Raw genomic sequence first — 19,246 nt, 5'->3', positions numbered from 1 at the left:
CCATTTCTGAGGGATCACCTTCTAAAAATGCTTACTCTTGAACGTGTCCCGCAGCCTCCACGAGTTCTCAGCACTATTGCGTTACTGAAGAGACTGGAGTGGTGTTAAAGAGTCCTCGATTGCAGCTCAGGATCACCTTGACCAACAGATTCCTTATGGATTCTAGGTCCAGAATGATAATAAATTCCTTGAAGCTTTTCTTTGGGCAAAACCGGACAAAGTGAACTTCAGCATTAGTTTTGCTGGGATCAGACAACCTTCTTGTCAAACGATGGCTAAATGTGACTGTTATTAAACTTGGCTTCAAATGGGGGAAGAACAACATTCCTAAAGCATAATTCTGGTGAAGGGATGTTATGAAGTTGGAAGTATTGTGTTACAACTTAACCATCCAGCTGATGTTAAAATGCTATTTAGCAAACGCTAAATAAATGATATTTCGTCCAGGGCTTGACTTACTGACTTTATTGCCAGCGTCAGATAACATGAAAGAGAGCTGCATAATCACAGCATAAAAGAACAACAAACTGCTCCCAAATGAGCGCATGTGCAGACACGCTCTTCTCTCTCACATGCTTGCAGGATCAGATCCTTACTTAGTTCTTTCAATGCTGTTTCAGAAAAAAGAATTATCTAATTTAGGAAAGAAAAGTTTTATTCTATTATCTTAGTTTTTTGGTTTGAATTGACCAACTGCGAATCTTCCACCGGCTTTATCAAAGCAGCACCAGTACCGGAGCACATCTGATTTTAAGTGGGCTTTAGTTGGCAGACTTAAAATTGATCGTGCGTTTTAGTTTCAGTAACTTGCAATTTCTGCGCTCTTTGATAGCACGCTTTAAAGAACAAGCCTTCTTTAATGACAAAGGCTTAAAAGAAATGACCTTTCTGAACAAAATATCAAAGCTTAGAAGAGAGAGTTCCCTGCAAAAAAAAGTCTGATTTAAAATGACCTTGTGTTCTGAAACTTTTTCATACAATATCTGACGTCTTTTCCTTTGTACCCACAGAACAAGACCAAGTATAATTTAGTAGTGTGGTGCCTCCAGTACCTTTTGTGATTTGGGAAGGACTTGCAGATAATGTAAAACAATAAATCAGATCTGTATATACATCTCTCAAGACTGCTCGTCCTTCGAATCAAAGCTGCGCGTGTGCTTCAGAAACCTCGAGAAAACACTGGAAGATATTCTACTGATCGCGATTTTTTCTCTTCTAGTCACAATAAAATAAAGATCTGTGGGCAGCACTGAAAGGAAGCGACACCTTGCTCAGGGTCACCTCCCTTGGTCCTGGTGAAAATGTTATGATGGGGGGGGCTTTATATAGAATTGTAGGGCTTTATATAGAATGAAACAATCTTGTCTCACATGGGTAACATAAAATAAACAAATCACCAGTACAAACACAGCTCTATAATCGTGCTGAGGGTGGTTCCGTCAGAGCTTGTTTTATGGGCAATGAAGCCAATGACCGGCAGTTGGCAATTCCTTCCCCAGCAGGTGAAAAGACAGGTAGAGAGAAGTCATATGTATGAAAACATATGAAAGGATGTAAACATATGTATGGAAACTCTGCAGTTTGGACACTAACGCCTCCTTGTTAGAAAAATGATCAAACACGTTAACAACTACAGGAGAACTACAACTAACCTTGAATTTAATTTCTTATATGGTTTATAAGTACCTTCAAAATGGTCCTCACACTGTATTTGATGCTGAAGAGAGTTTCCCAGAGTTTTAAAACTCAGATTGACCAAGATTTACTTTTCTCAAGCTGCTTTTTGACCATCAGTGACACGAACAAGCCAATTCCACCAAAAAGAAGGAGATTCGGGCCTGAACTGAACCCGCTAGAAGAGGGGCCCGTGTGGTTGTTGATGGATGTACCCTCCGCATCCATTTCAAAAGCACTACAGCAGCCAGGTACCATGTTAAAATGCAAGCAGAATCCAAAATGCCTCGTTTCCTCCTTGCATGAGAAGAGGTTTGACTGCCCCAACATTTGGACACAGCGCCGGGAGCGCTCGGTGCTTCTGAAGATCCCAACTATGCTGCCCCTCACCCCTCCCAGCAAACACATTTCATTTTACTGCCCACAATTAACTAAATGCATCCTAACAAACTCCTCCTACTAAAACTCGCCGTTGCCCCAGGCCAGGTTTTGCGGCACCTGCCGCAGCACCTCCTGGCTTATCAGAGCCACGACAACCCCTTATCTGTAATTAGAAGAATCACTTGTTGATTCAAGGAAGGTGGAAAACCTGCCCATGCCCAGACCAGACTGACAATCAGCAAAGCTGGAGCTGTATTTGGCACGGAGCTCCCTGCCAGCGCTGCCAGGAGGTGGGGGTGGATAAAGCCCAGCCTGCCAAAGCCTCTCCTCATTGATCTCGGTGCCAGGTGGAGATAAGAGCCCAGCTGGCGAGATGGGACTTGATGGGACTCGGCGGGCACTCCAGAAGCCATCAGGACCCTCTGCGCCCTGCGTGGACCGTGGCACGTGAACGCCGGTGCCACCAGGGCGAGGAGGAGAGGTGACCGTCCCCGCCAGCAGCGACACGCAGCGTCCTGCCACTGCTGCCAGTGCCACCGCCGGACTCACAAGGCAAGAATTTCTGGCCCCCTCTCAAGCACTCAGACCATTAACGGAGCCTTGATACGAATGCTGCCGGCAGGATGGTGCCTTGGGAAGAAAAAAAAGCTATTCTTGTATCCGGCGTATCTAAATTTACAGATTACACATGAACTAATGTACACTCTACCTTGGAGATGGCCAAAAGATAAGGAAGGCTTCCCATGCCCGAGAGGCAGAGCAGCAACCAGAACCCCCATCCAGGTCCTTCAGCTTCCACTGCTGCACAAACCTCAGCCCTGCAGACCCTCAGGAACCTGCTGCGATTTACCAGGATCATCCACGAGACTCTGACGCAGAATCAAGGCTGTATGGGTTACGACTCTTTTTCAATAATGCCCCGTAACTGTGTTATCAGTAAATGACAAAGGACTTTGCCATGACCGGTGTATGCAACCCCAACAACAGATAGAACTGGCAACAGTGGCCACATTTCTCATCATGGTGCTTTCATCCTCACCCTGAGACTTTTCCTTCAAACACAGCATGAAAATATTTTCCCAGTTAACAAAGCCATACAAAACCCTCATATGCACTGTGCCTACTTAGGTGAGTGAGATGCCCAAGCAGGACAATAATGGCAAAACAAAATAGTACAAAATAATAATATTTTAATATTATGTAAACACATGGACACAGAACAATGTCAAAATATGTTAAAATATCTTAGACAATAATAATAGAAAATGGGATTTTCTTCATGTATAAAAGTGAAAAGAATGGTACTGGGAAGTAATAACAAAAATATTAGTAGAGGAAACTCGACTTGCTGAGTAAGCAAGCTCAGCATGGAGCCAAACACACAGGATATCGAAAGCATAAGACTGAAATAAGATAACAAAAAAAATAATGGAAGGAAGATACCACTAAAAACATGCTGGCACGAGCAATGGATGTGTTGTCGTGAACTTCATTACATTGTATGTGCTACCAAAACAGCCACTGATCTTTGCATTTGAATTTACAAGAGCCAAATCTTCAAACCTATTCAAAGCAGTCCAGTTGGCAATCGAAGAAATCCAACAGCTCCAGCAGCTACCTGAAAATGAAGAGATTCTCATTAGTTATATCTTGTTATTTCACTCTCAAACCACAACAGGCTGACGCCAGAGCTGGCTCTTGTCCCAGCCCGTCCCCCCTGCCAGCCCATTTGTGGCCTGGCTTGACCTAATGGTACCCAATTATTCACCTTTTAAGCAGCTATTTCCCTTCAGAATAAGTTTGAGACAAAACGCATGCCTTGGTAATGCTACTGCTGCTGTTGGAGAGAATCTAGAGCTTTGTATTTATCTAACAAAGTTACCTACGCTGGACAAGAATCTACGACATTTTCAGTTTCCAATTAGCTTCATCTAATTCTCATTAACAAATAGTTTAGGATTGATACATTCAGGCAACTTTCACACTGTTAACATTTTTACAGATGTTTATATATCTTACAAATTTTGATGCTATTTTTACAAGCCCGCACTCTTATTTGCAGAAATGCCCGTGTGAGATATGTGAGTATCATCAAAGTCTATACATATACAAAAGATGGAGTGGCTTTCCTAGGAAGTTTCCTTTTACTCACCTCTGCATGTGAATCACTTACTCTAAAGGCACAGCAAGGCTTTTTATTGCTGCAGCACTTGCCATCATTTATATTGGAGGGTGTAAATGGCTGAAAAAAAAGCTCGGGCTCATGAAGATCCGGTACTTTGAAGATGTGATCTGTAAGATTATTCATTGCATCATTGTTTTCTATCTTAAAAGGAGGTGGCATCACCGCAGCGCTGCAGCTGTGCACCGAGCCACTGCCTCATCACGAACGTCGAGGCAAAGCCCAGACTTGTAATGCACCTGCAAGTTCTCTAATCTTGCTCTAATAGTACTGACTAAGCACTGGGAAAATTCTTAGACGCTTGTTTACTGAAAATAAGGATCCTTTAAAACTGCAACCATATTTGAGTGTTTTAATTAAGCCGTAAAACTTCAATAACTGGGATCCACAGGTGTGAAATGGTACAAATTGATTAAAGATAATCCCGTACCTCCTGGCATGGTAGGTGTTCAGCTCTTCCTGCAGGACAGAGACTCTTTTCTGCAGGATATTTACCTGTAAAATACATCCCATGTGAAAATGATGTACAAAATTCTAATTAATACATTTGCACTCATTTCATAAATGGTGTCTTTCTCATTTATCCTGCCTAAATAAAATGCAGTAACGCTTTAGCTGCATACCAGAATTAACAGTCGCTAGGAGATCATTAGCAGGGCTTCCCTGGCCCTGCTCCAGCCGCGCACTATCCACCCCTTTAGGAACAGAGTCAAACCAGAGTTCAGGCTCAGCCTGTGGTACCATACGGGTTATGCACAGGTTTGGAAGCTCCAGTTCCACCACCAGTTCCCATACGATACCTGTGCTCTGATCCTACACTGTTGCTCTTGCGATGAAGGCACTCACCTGTTCCTGCAAGTGTATGAAAATTAATGTTTATTAATACACTGTGTCTGCTTTTGGACGACTCATCAAGAGCAGACAATTGGGCAGCGTACTTTACATTTAGCAACGTTTTGCCCAAGCCTCAAGCATTTCTTTCTTTTCGTTTTGTTTGTTTTTATCACTGCTTGGTGCGTTTACCCAGCTTATCCTCTTCATCCTCCCCCAGCAATAAACAATCCCGACGGACTCCGCGATTCCGCTGCCCTTCTTGTGCGATGTTTTCAAAGAGGAACCTCAAGGTTTTAGTGCATGTAGTTACTTTACTCTTTTGCAATGCTGCTGCTTACAGGAGCCCCGCAGGTGGACATCAAATTCTATTTTGTGTTTTTAACTCATTAAAAAGGTGTAGTACCCTTATATTAGCTGCAGAGCAACACAGCGCTAATAGTAACCGCGCTTTAAAAATAGCTTTTTACCATCAGCTGGAAATAGATTTCCCCTTAAGCCTTTATTACCCACAAGTATTTATACGAGAAAGAGCCATCACTTCCATTAGGAATCCTTTGACATGTAAGCAGAATTATTACAACTGTAGTGTTGAAGCAAAATCTGGGATGAAAAGATACAATACAGCAGCTCTCAGGGTGAGGACACTGAGGGATGACTGAGTCAGAAGCATGTGAGTCTTGCCATCATTTGGTTTTGAGGTTTATTCAGTGTGTTTGCCCAGAATTTAGATGGTGATAACTTCTTGCATAGAAGAGATGTTTTAAAAGTCGAAGATGAATAACACAAATTTACCTGAGATTTTAAAGATACAATGGTGTTTTCAAGTTCCTGTCTCAAAGATGCTGGCATCAGACCTTTGAGTGTGGTTTCATATTCTTGTCGTATATGGGTCATCTGTAACAGAACAAAAAGAAATGTATATATAGGTGGCTACTCCTGGAAGCCAGAGAGTAACGTTTTTGCTTCTTTTACCCAAACTGGAGTTTAAATAAATGCAGAATTGTGATTTCAAAGGGAAGGGAAGGAGAGAGAAGAAAGATCAGCAAAGACCTGTAAAGAGTGAAAGCCTAAAAAGAGGAAGAAAGGAAAAAGAAAACAGGAGAACAAAGAATATATAGAAAGGAGGAGAAAAATAGCGAAAATGAAACAATAAAGCATCTGTTGGGACATGGTCTGAAGAAGCAATAATCATCCCTAAATCTATTTTAACAGAGTATTTATATAGACACACATTTTTCAAATTGATAGTCAACAGTTTTCTTTGTGTCTTTGGTGGGATCTGAACCAGGTCAGCAGAGCGATGTTTTCCCCACACTCCCTAGACAAGGTGAATTACTGTTTCCCAAGGTTTTTTTACAAAATTCCTCAACTTCTAGGTGCTTTTAAGGCCTTTTCTTACTTATTGTGCAACTATTTTTCATTGCACTTTGTGTCTTCCTCAACTTCATTGACGCTATGGGACTTTGAACAAATAGCTTCAAGTATCTTAGACTTTGTGAGTTCATATGTTCACACCAAAATGAGTCCTCCTAAATGACTTATTCAACTGGTGCTGAGTAAACAGTACGGTTACAAAGCGACGTTAAATGAAGATGCATCAGTTGCAAATGTGCTCCGTGTCTTTATTTTGGCCGAATTTGCAGAATCTTGACCCAGGAAGACGCGGGGAGGCTGGTTCAGCTCCGTCCGCCGAGTCGTGCAGGGCTGGATTGGGTCCTCACATCTGTACTTGACTTCCAATAGCACTAACCACTGAACTCAAATTAAGCAAGCACTTAGGTGTTTTTTTGGATTAGCAGCTGAATATGTAAATAAAGGCTAAAAGGCTAAATATCAGATTAACTTATAAAATATCTTTAAACTTTCAAACTGAATCTCTTTTTTTCCAACGATCTACACGCCAACGCCATTTTGTGCTAATTTTGTGTTAGTTACCAAATTGCTTAAATCTACCATTGCGACCACAAATCAAAACCTCAGTCTCGCATCTGAAGAAGCCACGAGTCGTAACCTCCGGGTTATGCTCCGGGTTGCGAGGAGCACACACCATAGGGAGCCACGGAGTTCAATGCCACATGTGCCAGGTACCACCTCTCGGGAAAAGCACGTCACGCCAAAACACGCATTATGCATAATACAACTATCAATACAAAAGGAATAAAACAATCTGAGGAAACTTTAGGAAAATTCTGCCTATGAGTCGTTCCAACATGCAGAATAAATCTCCAGATCTCTATGCAAATAGGCAATTAGAGGCTTTCCTTGTGAACAGCAAGCGATGCCACTATGCAAATCTAAAGGAAAAAAAAGGGTGAGACAGGAAACCTTGTTTGAACTCTGCTTGTATATAAGCCAGTGATCAAAATTTATGTTTTTGAAAGTTACTCCAATAAATTTATGCTACTACTTCTCTAAAGGCTTACAAAGTTATGCATAGGTGCTTTGCCAGGATAAATATTTTCTGAGCCAACAGCTGACTTGGGTGGAGACCTTGATAGAGCAGGAACATATATTTCAGTCAATTCAACATGTTGCGTTTGTTCTTGGTGAGACAGGAGCAGAAACAGGCAGCTGGAACAGCAAAATGCTCTTATTGCCTACATTTGGAACAATAAAGATCTATTTCATGAGTAAGAGGATCTGGACGATCACTTTGCCAACACGTTGGGGTGACCCAACCAGCACAGAAACTCCGTCCTGATTCGCACCCAAGCTCTGCACTTGCAAACAATTTACAGTTTTATTGTAGGAAGGTGCAACAAAAGTTATAATAATAATAACGTTCTAATTATGCAACTGTCTTCTTTCAACGAGGTCACTGGTTTTAATGGTTTAATCTGCAACTGTCCTCTAAATATTCACTTTTGCAATGCTGTTAATATTTGCTGTTAATTCCGCAGAGGAGCAAAGGGATTGTTCACTTTTGACTAAGGTGTTTCTTGGAAAATCAGGAAGAAATATATACTATGATTTAAAGCACAGATATATATTACTGTGTCAGCTGAAAACAGGGAAAGAAAATGAGAAGCAAGCCCTGGTAGCTGCAATATTGCTTGGGGCTGATTTCTGACTGTTTCGGAGAGAAGACACACTCTTTTTGTTCAGTGAAAACTGTTCTTTGGGATACAACTGCAACTGGTTTGTTTGCTAAGGCAAAGTAAGTTACTTTCAACTGCGCTCACTAATAACTGCATCACAATAGGATGAAAATAGGATCCCAGCTGTTTCCTGTCACATTATGATAAACAACGTGCTGATATTTTTGGCTGAGGTTACTATCAAGGTTTATTGACCCAAGAGATTAAAATAGTGCATGGCAAAAATCTGAATCACTCCTTACAACTGAAAAATAACATATAGCGGGCTAATGTATACACATTTTAAAGGGGGAAGGCTTTCATTTTTTTAACACTTATTTTTGACCAATGAAAGCTGTGTCTGCAGGGATTTTTCTTCTCTTTTTGGTGCCTTAAAGGCTTTTTTGTTCTTTTATAGCCTCAAGCTGCCTCCCTAGGATCCACAAATACTGTGTCTCCTCTTGCCCTCTTGAGAGATGTTTTAAATTGCAATTCTTCAGCCCTCAGGAGGGCTTTGGTCTGCTGGATGAGGATAGCTCTATTTCATTTACTGTTGTGTTCATTTTTCTTCAATCCTGAGAAAGTGAGGGGTTTTTTTTTTTGAAAATTCATTTTGGTGAGTTGATTTAATCCACGAACCCCCAGGAAGGTTTTATAGCTTTTAATATTAAGCTGCCACACTGCTCTTTGTTTATTCAGGTTGGTGGGTAACATATGAGGTTTAAAGTTTTACCATCAATCATCTTTGGTGTCAGGAGAAGCAAATGAAAGCTGAAGTTGCCACACATAGCTCATGTGTGCTTAGGCACACAATAAATTAGAAAAAAAGAGACAAATATTCATATAGTCGAAGTCATGCAAAAAGCAGGGAAGCTATAATTGCACAGACGACCATGAGATCTTGCCATAGTTGGGCATTGACCATTCTCAAAAGAGAGAAAAGTTGGTTTTGATGCCCAGAAGAGAAATAAGCAGTCAGGCCTGGCCAAACGCTTTTCAGTAACATAAGACAAGTTTCAATTTTCCTATTTCAAGGAGTGTTCAGGGGGCACAATTCAGTTTTGCAGCTACTCATGGTTTCCAGAAGCTGCTGAAGGATGTTTGTGGGGTTGGGTTCTGCATTGCCCTGCAGTGCTCATCTCTGAAAGAAGATGCGAAACATCTGCTCTAGCAAATCCAAAGACAGGTTATGCTACCAAAAAGGTACAAATAACTCCTACAGCCTTAGGCAAATCATTTAATCTCAGACTAAAGTCTCACCCTCCCAAATAAAGATAATAATATTGCATGGGTCAGCTTCATTCAGGTGGTGTGAAGATTACTGAAGCAATTTTCTGAAAGCACTTTGAAAAGGGCAAGCAAAGGACAAATTACTACCATGCCATCCCAATTAAAAAAAAAAGACCAAATCAACAAAAAAACCCAAACAACAACCCAAAGAATATCCAAGTCATGATTAATCGCAGCTCGTTTGTGTTCTCCATAATTGCAGTGACTCTTCTGCTCCTCAGCGCTCTGGAACTCTCAGGGAGCACCGCTCGAGTCCCACAAAACCACCATGGGTCTGTATGGGCCCTTCACCCATCAGCGGGACAACGTCTACAACCAAGGAACCACATCCACCAAAACCTCCTTAAACTTCACGTCCCTCACTGATCTCATAAGACAACATTTAATTTGAGCTTGAAATCTTCCCCAATGATTTTTCCCAATGAGGAGTCAAATGATGTATCATTTTTTTTTATATGAAGAACAAAGCCTGAACATTTGTCTTTTCACAGTATAATTAAATACAAATATCCGCTGCTTTTTAGTCCACATCCTCTCTTATTTCAGGCAGTGGGAATTTCTGTTCTTACTGTGCAACGCACATTGAAATACGGTTCTTCCAGATTTAGAGAAATAAAACGCAATTTGATACAAATGTTCTCGAGTTCTTAAGAAAAGTAATGAACGCTATAAATTGCATGAATTTGGCTCAGCTGAAAACAGTAACCGAGCAACATCAGCTGAGCGAGTTATTTTGTCAAGTGTACACCATGCTGCTCTCCGCTGAGAAAACGCCGCTGCAGAACCTCCTCTGTTCTGACAGTCCCAATAAAACACAAATTGGTGCCATAGCTGTCCTCTTTGTTTTTCTGTCTTTAGCCAGTAAACCATCCGAGCGTCCAAACCGTTTTTGCCGTGTTGCTTTACAGACCCGCGGGGACCTGCAGTTAGGCCGAGCTGCTCGCTGCATGCTGGGCTTGCTGCTCTAAGTCGTAGTTTTATTCCAACCTGTGTCCAAGAGGCTCTATTACTTCAGTGGCTTGTATTTCAATATCTTTCTTAACCAAGATGTCCCACCTGGAAAATCCTGCTTGCAACTAAGCAATACAAGTCTATATAATTCAGAGCTGCAAAGAAACGGAAGGCAGGCAAAACCTTTTTAAAAAAACACCACCAGTGGGCTGCATATGGCGAGAACAGCATTCTTGGGATTACACGAGTTGGAGAGGAATAAAAGCTTTCACTGTCAACACCACGGAACAACCAGGAATGTTGTGGCTAGAAAACCCGCGCTGTTCTCTCAGCCTCCCCCTCTCCAGGGCTCCGCTATTGTTCCAGCTGCGATTTGGAGGATCCTCGACTTCTCTTCCCCTCCTTCCAAATGACTCATCACAGATGCCATCTTTGTATTTCCTTTGGCTCTTGTTGGTGATGTCCTTCCATCCATCAGAGAGGTCCTCACCCCCGGCCGGGAAGAACAAACCTAACCCAGCCCAGCCCCACCAAGCTGACAACACATGGTGTTCGTTCTGACTCTGTCGATTCCTAATACACTATTGAGATAATTAATTCTGAAATAAATCTACAAGCATCTTCGACACCACCGCTGGAATGCAGTTATGTGTTTTGGTTTTACATGCCGGTATGTGTTACCTTCTCTATAATCCTGGGCTGGTTCAGCAAGTCAAGCTTTTGGTGTCTGACACGCGCGGGTGCTGAGCGCTCGCTAACGACAGCCAGAACTGATGCTCAGCAGGCGCAGGATGAGGCTCAATATTCTCACACGGGCTGCGTGAACACGCAAATCTTCTTAGATAATAATCAGAAGCTACTTTTATTATCACTATTTCTGCTCTTTTAAGAACAAATATCGAATCGGCATCTCGCCTGGAGAACAAGCTGGACTCGACCCTTGGACACGGCTGCTGCGCTCCCGAGTGGACGTCTGCGTTTGTGCCGATTAAATGGCAAATAAAACAATACTTCAGAATTTAAATGATGTTAAAGACCATCAGAAAGCTGGCCTTTTCAGGGCTTTTTAGCTCCATCCAGCCACCTCATCAGCCAGATAAAAATCAACGGGACACATCACTAATTGAGCACACATCACTGAGGGCTTGCACTGGAGATGGGGTGTCTCTGCTCTTCTTGCCTGCCATCCGACTGGCTCCTCCATGCATAGACATTTCTTTTTCTTTCTTTTAATTGCTCACATAAAATACCAGCATCATTGTCCCTTGTAGTCCTACTTTAAACACTTCTGAAAGAACAAAATTCCCTTAACTGACAATGTGCAAGCAAACCACAGATACTCTAAAATGATGTACTGCTCTCCTAAAAGAAAGATCTCTTTCGCGTTCACTGCTGTTTACGACAAAGAGCTAGAAAAATGACATTTAAAAATACTCCCTAATTCCTGCATGCCAGCATATGCTTCTATTCTTTTCTGGTCAAAATCATCTTTTCCCTTTCAACTGTTTGATCTGTAGTTTCTGTTTTACCGTCTTTCTCCAGCTGGCCGCTTCGTTCCAGCAATCCATTCTGTTCTATGAAGTAGGTATAGACTTGTGTATTTTCCAGTTGTGTCTGATTACCAAAGCCAACATTTGATCACTGCCTTCCACACGTACATCATCATCATCTACCTCCTCTCCCTTTGACAGCTGCACGGTTGCTGAGATCCTTCTCTCCCGCAGTTCCTGCCATATGGAGCTCCTGGGAACTTTCAACTCCATTGATTTCCAGCTCCTTTCAAATCCCACCTGCAAATCTGTTTTTCTGTGCTTGAATCCCAGCTTCTGTCTCCTTCTGCTAATCTGAAACTTCATGCTATACAATAAAACTTACTATATTCTGCTTAATTCTGCATTCCTTCATAGTAGGCCATTAAAGAAAATGCTATACAAAATATTAAATATGTCAAATGCAAAGTTATGATTTATTCTAACAATCTCAGTCTTAATTAAAAATAGGGGGGTGCTTCTGTATCAAAGCGATTAATGAATGTGTCAATGGAATGGCATGTATAGTTGATACTAACTGCCATAAAAGTGGTAGAATTGGGCTCCAAATAATGTCAGTAATTATTTTATGGTGCCTTCATCAACATTGCCATACACCTGTAGGGGCACCTATATCTTAGGCCCCTTATAGAGAAATAACCAGAATCAGTCTGATTCTCCCCCAATAGCCTCTATGGTGAAGTCTGAAAAGAACACCACACCGAGGAATGACGTCCTGGTCTGTGAACGCCAAACAGCCCAACCAGCTCTCTTGCTGACATCAGATTCGTCACGGCTTGGATGTAGCTCACCAACATCTTCTTTTCAATAGAAATGTTTTAAACTTGATATTTGTTCACCATAAGCAGTTGGACGAGAAATCTTGGACGGTGCAGATCTCCGGGTGCCAGCCTGTGGGGAGCGACGCCCCTCGTGCTGTTTGTCTCTTCCATTTTTCACAAAATACAGACGTATTTGAAACGCTTTATGGGTTGAAACCAGCTGAAGGAGGCAGTATGGTCCTGATCCACTATTGGCAGAGCGATGGACGGACAGAAGCCAACAGGCAAGGAGGGCAGGACCCTCCTCAGCCCCACAGAGCTGCAGAAACTATTTTAATGTGACTATATTCGGTGTCCCTGTTCTCGAAAGTCACAGCAGAAACTTCTTTCAGGTTCTCGTTTCTTCCCCATGGCACCAGAAGGTGCCCCAGGGGTTAATCCCCGGTCCGCAGGCGGTGACGGTGCCAGGGCTGCTCTCCCGGAGTCACTTCTGCGGTGAAGATCCTTCAGATCTGGACTAAGCTCTTCTCATTTCTGTGGGAGCAGAAATGGGTCCCTGGGGGAAAATTCTGGAAGCGTTTCAGTGACGTTGGGTTGAAGCAACCGGAGCAAATGGCAGAATTGCATCAGTGCCCCCAGTGCTGAGCGGTTGTTTCTCAAAGCGCTCCCCGGCTCTGCAAAACAAACCGGCCCAAACCCTCCTCACCTGCAGCTGCCACAAAGCAGAGCTTTTCATTCTTAAATACCTAACCCAGAGCTTTCTAGCTTGATTTTAAATGACTCTAACACGTTCTGAGAATGACAACTCTTTGAAAACGTCCGGGAATTCACGGCAGGGGCCCCAGAAGCACTGCCTGGATTTCACAATTATATGGGGTGCCCGAGCTAAAGTCCCGTACCCAGGGACAGGTTTGGGTTGTGCCCAATTTCCTGCAGCGGTTCACCCACCTCCAGATGGAGGAAACTCCTCTGCTCCCACGTGATTTTATCAGATCATGTACGGCAGGACACAGAAGTGAGGGCAAAAGTTCTCCGCGAATTTATCCGACCGCATTTATATCTCTGCGATACCTTTAAAAACGAACCTGAAAAGAAATACGGACCTAAAGCCCTAAAAGAAAGGGATATTAATAGTACTCAAGTCTTCCAGCTATCGTTGTATTAAGAACTACGTGGGACCCGCACCTTGGGCACCGGCGTTGCTCATCTCTGCCTTACTCTTCCTTTACTCACAGCTCCACGAATCTGCGGCCCCAGCACTGTTCCCATCAAGGAGGAGGTGGGGGAAATCTCAGAAATTCTCTGTGCTACACAGCAACTGCAATTGCAGAACGATGCATCACGGCGCTCGTCTGAGAACAAATATATTTAGTTGGCATGGAAACAGTAAGTTCGGCTGAATGTGGTAAATATCCGGCAGCCATAAAAAAAACTTGAGCAAGTCGGAATAATAAACATTAAAAATGAAAACTTGCTGAATGCTTTTGAATCATAGCTCTTTTACAATTATCACTCCTGCTTTCATTTCAACATGAGTGAAACCCACTTAACAAACGGAGCTGTTCCATTTTATTCCAAATACTTCTACGACATCCTTATTCAGATAACTCCTTTCTCCCTTTTTTATAATCTATTTGAGAAAAAAGAAATTAAAGGGCTAGAAATCTACATTGGTATTCTCCTTCATTTCCTCAGTAATATTCATGAATTGAACATAATTGATTTTCTGTCTTCAGAGAATCTCTCCTTTAAGACTCTACTTGTCACTTGACTGCTCGGAGCAGTATTCCTATGGTATGAGTATCTAGAGTGATGCTACTTCAGTTGTTTGCCAATTCCCCAGCTAGAAATTTTACATCATATTCAATCCACCCCTATAGTTACAAACATTAGAATGAGGAATGAAAAGAATAGGGTTTTTTTCTGAATCAATTCTTGCCTGTAATTCTCAAAAGAGAGATTCTTGGAGCTTTTCAGTACACTGAGATGGGGTGATTACCCTTACAAAAAGGAATTTGAAATAAGGGATTTTAAAGAAATCTCGGTAATAAAGCAAGAAGATCACTAGCATTAATTTTTATACACGCTCCAATTCAGCAACATTTGTGGCACATCTAGACTAATGGATTCACTAAGGCACACGCTTAAGCTCCCAGTGATGTGCGTCTTTTTAATTACACATTTACAGGATGTAAAGTCTGCTGTATGAACAATTTGGATGTTGTAACTATGACCGACAATCTCACAAAGCCACGGCTCAAGGACTTTTAGCAGAATGAGAGATCTTTCCATCAGAAATCTTGTCTTCCATCACATCCAGGCACGTATCAGAGACAACCAAGCGATACACCACAAGAGTACAGGGCACAGGAATGAAAACTAAATGGGATTAGTTGACAAGAAGCCGGTTCCCACAGTTACATATTACTGACATATACAAAACTACCGCATTGTTTTGCAAGGAGAGGTCTGGATGCACCCAAATTGCCTAGGAACCTTCCCAGATTGCTTTAACTGAATCCTGGGACTACATATCAAGAAACCTATATACAAAAAACTATATCTATTAAGCGTGACTTACACTTTATTTACTGCTAGTTTGCCACTTTCCATGAAGACAATTACATGCCTCAAGAAGTTGGACATCTAATTTTTGAAGGAAACATCCAGCATTTCAAGATGAAGTTCTCAGACTCCCATCAACAAGTATAATAATATTACTCAACACATGGACCACTGTCCTAGAAAACTGTGCTTAGCAAAGACACGACAACCTTTACAGAAATGATCAAATTATTCAGGTGAGTCAAAGAGGGAGAAGTTCCCACTTTTGACGGATGTACATTCACCTGCATTGGAACGTGTAACGTTGCCATACTGTACCACTGATGAAACAACACAAATATAACGTGATCGCATCTACTCACACTATAAAGAGGACTGAAAAATAAACAGGAGAAAACACAACGTCGCAGGAGAACATGAAGTATTGGAGTGAAAAAGCTCCATAACAACAACAGCTCATCTTCAATGGCAGCACCACGCTCACCTCTAGGCAGCTCAGGACTTGCCACCAGAGCCCTTTGAACACATCGCCCCCCATTATTGGTGAGATAATTATAACAAAGCAAGGTTAACTCTGTACGATATCCAGAGGGTTATTGTAACAAAGGGTTAAGCTTCGTGGATCTGTCAGTCACTCCTGGAGACTGAAGAGTTATAAGGACATTGCACCGAAAAAAAGACAAACATGGAGCGCCAAGATACCACCCAACAAGCCATAATGAGAAACAGCTTTTTATTTTTAATTAAAAGCACAACAAAATGTTTTTTTCATGTCTCATTCATTTGTTTGTTATTGTTATAGAATCAAAACACAAGATTTTTCCTTTTAATGAAAACCAGAAGCTGTTTAACCCTCTCTGCTCCTTATTTACAGAAATGTAAGAGCTCCGAAAAGTGGCCTTTGTAATAGCGCCAGTACAGATTCTGGTATTTTATGCAATTCTGATTCAGACAAGGTTTGATAAAGCAACAAGTTCTAAGATGCTGCCTTAAATATTTCAATTCCCTAATCAGCTAATGAGCCTTCAGCTGCTGTTAACACTTGATGAACACGTTTACAGGTAGTCTGGCCAAGACATAACAACTGCAAATATGTCAGAGCTGTCATTTCTGCATTTTTGTTCTGGAGGGATTTAGAAACCCATTATGTATGATACATGATATTGATACTGTTTACTCAGCACCTAATAAAGTTCTCAAATGCCACAAAAACTGTAAATCTGTAAATTTTGTATTTGATTCCCATATCCACCACCTGGATATTCTCCTGAATACTTCAACTTAATCTGGTTTGAATGCAGATCATTGACTTTCTGTTTCAATATTAGTCTATAACCTATATACACTATTTTGCTTGAAGGACACTAAATCTCTGGTTTCACTGAAAGCATCCAGAATACTTTTAGCACTATTAATCATATGGAACTGTTTACAGACAACATGCTACAACAATGAACGCATAAGATCAGGAATCAAGATTATTTTTAGCTCAGTTATTGTCCAATTACAATTCTCTTCATACAAGCCATTAAACAACAGGTTAGAGTAGTCTCAGAAACCTCTCTTAAAAGAGAATAGACAGTTCAAAATAAACGCATCATTTAACAGCCAGAACAGTCGAAATGCCAACTTGCAATAGAGAGCGTGAGATAAGTATTTGCCTGTAGGGTTCAGATGGTTTAATTCTCTTTTATTACCAAAAAAAAAAAAAAACCCAGAAAAGAAAGCTAGCTGAAAATTTTGCACAAAAATACGTGCTTTAGCTTTGAAGCAAGATATTCTTTTTAAACATTGAGCCTCCTTGCCCAAGGGAGAGGACTTGGGGGGCAGCACCAGTACCTGCTCGTGGGCCTCCAGCTCCTGCCACTGCAGCTTCTTCTCCGCAGCCTGTGCCCGAGCGCGACACATTTCCACTTCATCTTGTAGGGCCTGAAACAGAACCAGCGGGTGCAAAACACACGTGAGAAACGCGGCGGGGCAGAAAAACTTACGGGCGATGTCATTCAGTGAGCTGATTAAGAAAACAGTGCGGGATCGGTTTGCCCACCCTTAGCAAGCAAAGCTATTCTGCACAGGTAGGACCGCTCATTGAACGGGAGTTGTTACATCTTAGTAGCTCTATTTTATGATAGGCTACAAGTATTCATAATAAAATGTAATAAATACCCTCAAAGGTTGGATGTGAAATGGAAATGTTGTAATTGCAACAATTGCATTTGCCATTGTCTCAGATTTTTTGCTGTGGTGTTATTTGTGCAGTTGGTGCTTCCAGGACACTTGTACATGTACCAATAACTTCTCCTTTAAGCCAGAAGAATAATCCTGTCTCTGGAAACCCATATCTGGAGTTTGCAGTGAAAATGTAGTCCATATTACTGAAATGAGGGGTTCCCCTCATGCCCCATAGCAAAGTCTTAGCATGTGATCTACAAATGAAGTATAAATAGCAATAAATAAAAGGAATATTATGATTACGTCACTCTACTACAACTATCCAGTCTTTCTTTAGTTCAGAAATAATCACTCTTAAACTAAGCTCATAAAATGCATTGGCAAATTTCTTTTGTCATCATTGTTCTTCTTATATATTTATTTTTATTACAGCAGTCCCTCAGAGCCTTGATCTTTGTGTTATACGCTTAACAAAAGCACAGTCGCGCCCCACGGAGCCGACAGTCCATGTTATTTCTAACAGATACACACCAAACAAACAACACAAAGTTCCGAAGATTTTTTTTTTCAGTTTCCTAGTCATTGTTGAATGTTTGAATATACACTTAACATTCACTTACACATTTACCAGCAGCTTAGTTATGTTGTCAACTTGAATAAAGGCATTGTTAGCGGCAAGTGCTGACTTGAAGCAAAGTGCACAATGTGGTGGGAAGATTGACGCGGACACAGAGGCGGCGGTGGCAGCAGGAAGGGAATATTTGGAGTCATCTTTTGTAGGGCAGGAGAGTGGGCAGCACTCCCATCAGCTGGGAAGGAATATTTGGAGCTATCTTTTTGTGAGGCCACACTTGAAGTATTGTGTTCAGTTCTGGGCCGCTCAGTTCAGGAAAGACATTGAAGTGTTGGAGCGGGTCCAGAGAAGAGCAACATGACTGGTGAAGGGACTTGAACACAAGCCCTATGGGGAGAGGCTGAGGGAGCTGGGCTTGTTTAGTCTGGAGAAGAGGAGGCTTAGAGGTGAGCTCAGCACTCTCTAGAACTACCCGAAGGGCAGTTCTAGCCAGGTGGGGATTGGGCTCTTCTCCCAGGCATCAGCAATAGGACAAGGGGGCATGGGCTTAAACTCTGCCAGGGGAAATTTAGGCTGGATATTAGAAAGAAATTCTGTGCAGAGAGAGTGGTCAGGCATTGGAATGGCTGCCCAGGGAGGTGCTGGACTCGCCGTTCCTGGAGGTTTTTAAATTGAGATTGGACATGGCACTTAGTGCCATGATCTAGTAAACAGACTAGAGTTGGACCAAGGGTTGGACTCGATGATCTCTGAGGTCTTTTCCAACCCAGTCGATTCTGTGATTCTGTGATCTTTTGTATGGCAGGAGAGCGGGGCAGTGCTCCCATCAGCTGGGAAGGAATACTTGGAGTTATATTTTGCAGGACAGGGGTGCGGGCAGCGCTCCCATCAGCTGGGACACAAGGCGTAGAGTCGGGCTGGCCCTGGGAAGAGACCTGCGCTGGAGATAACGTTAGAAACAACATGGAGGTGCCTCTGGGGGGGCTTTTGAAACAGCTGGAGCTGCACCCAGACCTGAGAAGGAGCCCAAGGAGTCCCTGGGCTCTCAGGGAGCTTTGCATGGCGCAGGGAGCAGGGTTCATGTTTGTGTCCTCCAACGAACACCCGTCCATAAACCAGGACCATTGAAAACACTCGCCGTACAATTTAACAAAAAAACCCCTTGCTCTTTTCCACAGCCCTGAAATACTGTACTTTCAAATCATTTACAGGATAAAATTCCTATTGAGATAAGA

General features: G+C 42.2%; 1 protein-coding gene across 1 annotated transcript in view; it reads right to left on the bottom strand.

The window, feature by feature from the left end:
* Positions 1 to 2,214: 2,214 nt before the first annotated feature.
* Positions 2,215 to 19,246, bottom strand: part of CEP112 (centrosomal protein 112) — a gene marked incomplete at both ends in the record, with an annotated part of 144,138 nt that continues 127,106 nt past the window's right edge. Inside the window, 4 exons of the mRNA XM_080356772.1 lie at positions 2,215 to 2,599; positions 4,668 to 4,732; positions 5,864 to 5,965; positions 17,105 to 17,194. Of these exons, the coding sequence (XP_080212898.1) occupies positions 2,215 to 2,599; positions 4,668 to 4,732; positions 5,864 to 5,965; positions 17,105 to 17,194 (642 nt within the window). The remainder of the gene's footprint in view (positions 2,600 to 4,667; positions 4,733 to 5,863; positions 5,966 to 17,104; positions 17,195 to 19,246) is intronic.

Source organism: Nesoenas mayeri (genome assembly GCF_963082525.1).
Source record: "Nesoenas mayeri genome assembly, chromosome: 19".
Taxonomy (NCBI): Eukaryota; Metazoa; Chordata; class Aves; order Columbiformes; family Columbidae; genus Nesoenas; species Nesoenas mayeri.
Note: the sequence above shows the minus strand (reverse complement) of the source record. Positions and strands in the feature narration are given on the sequence as shown.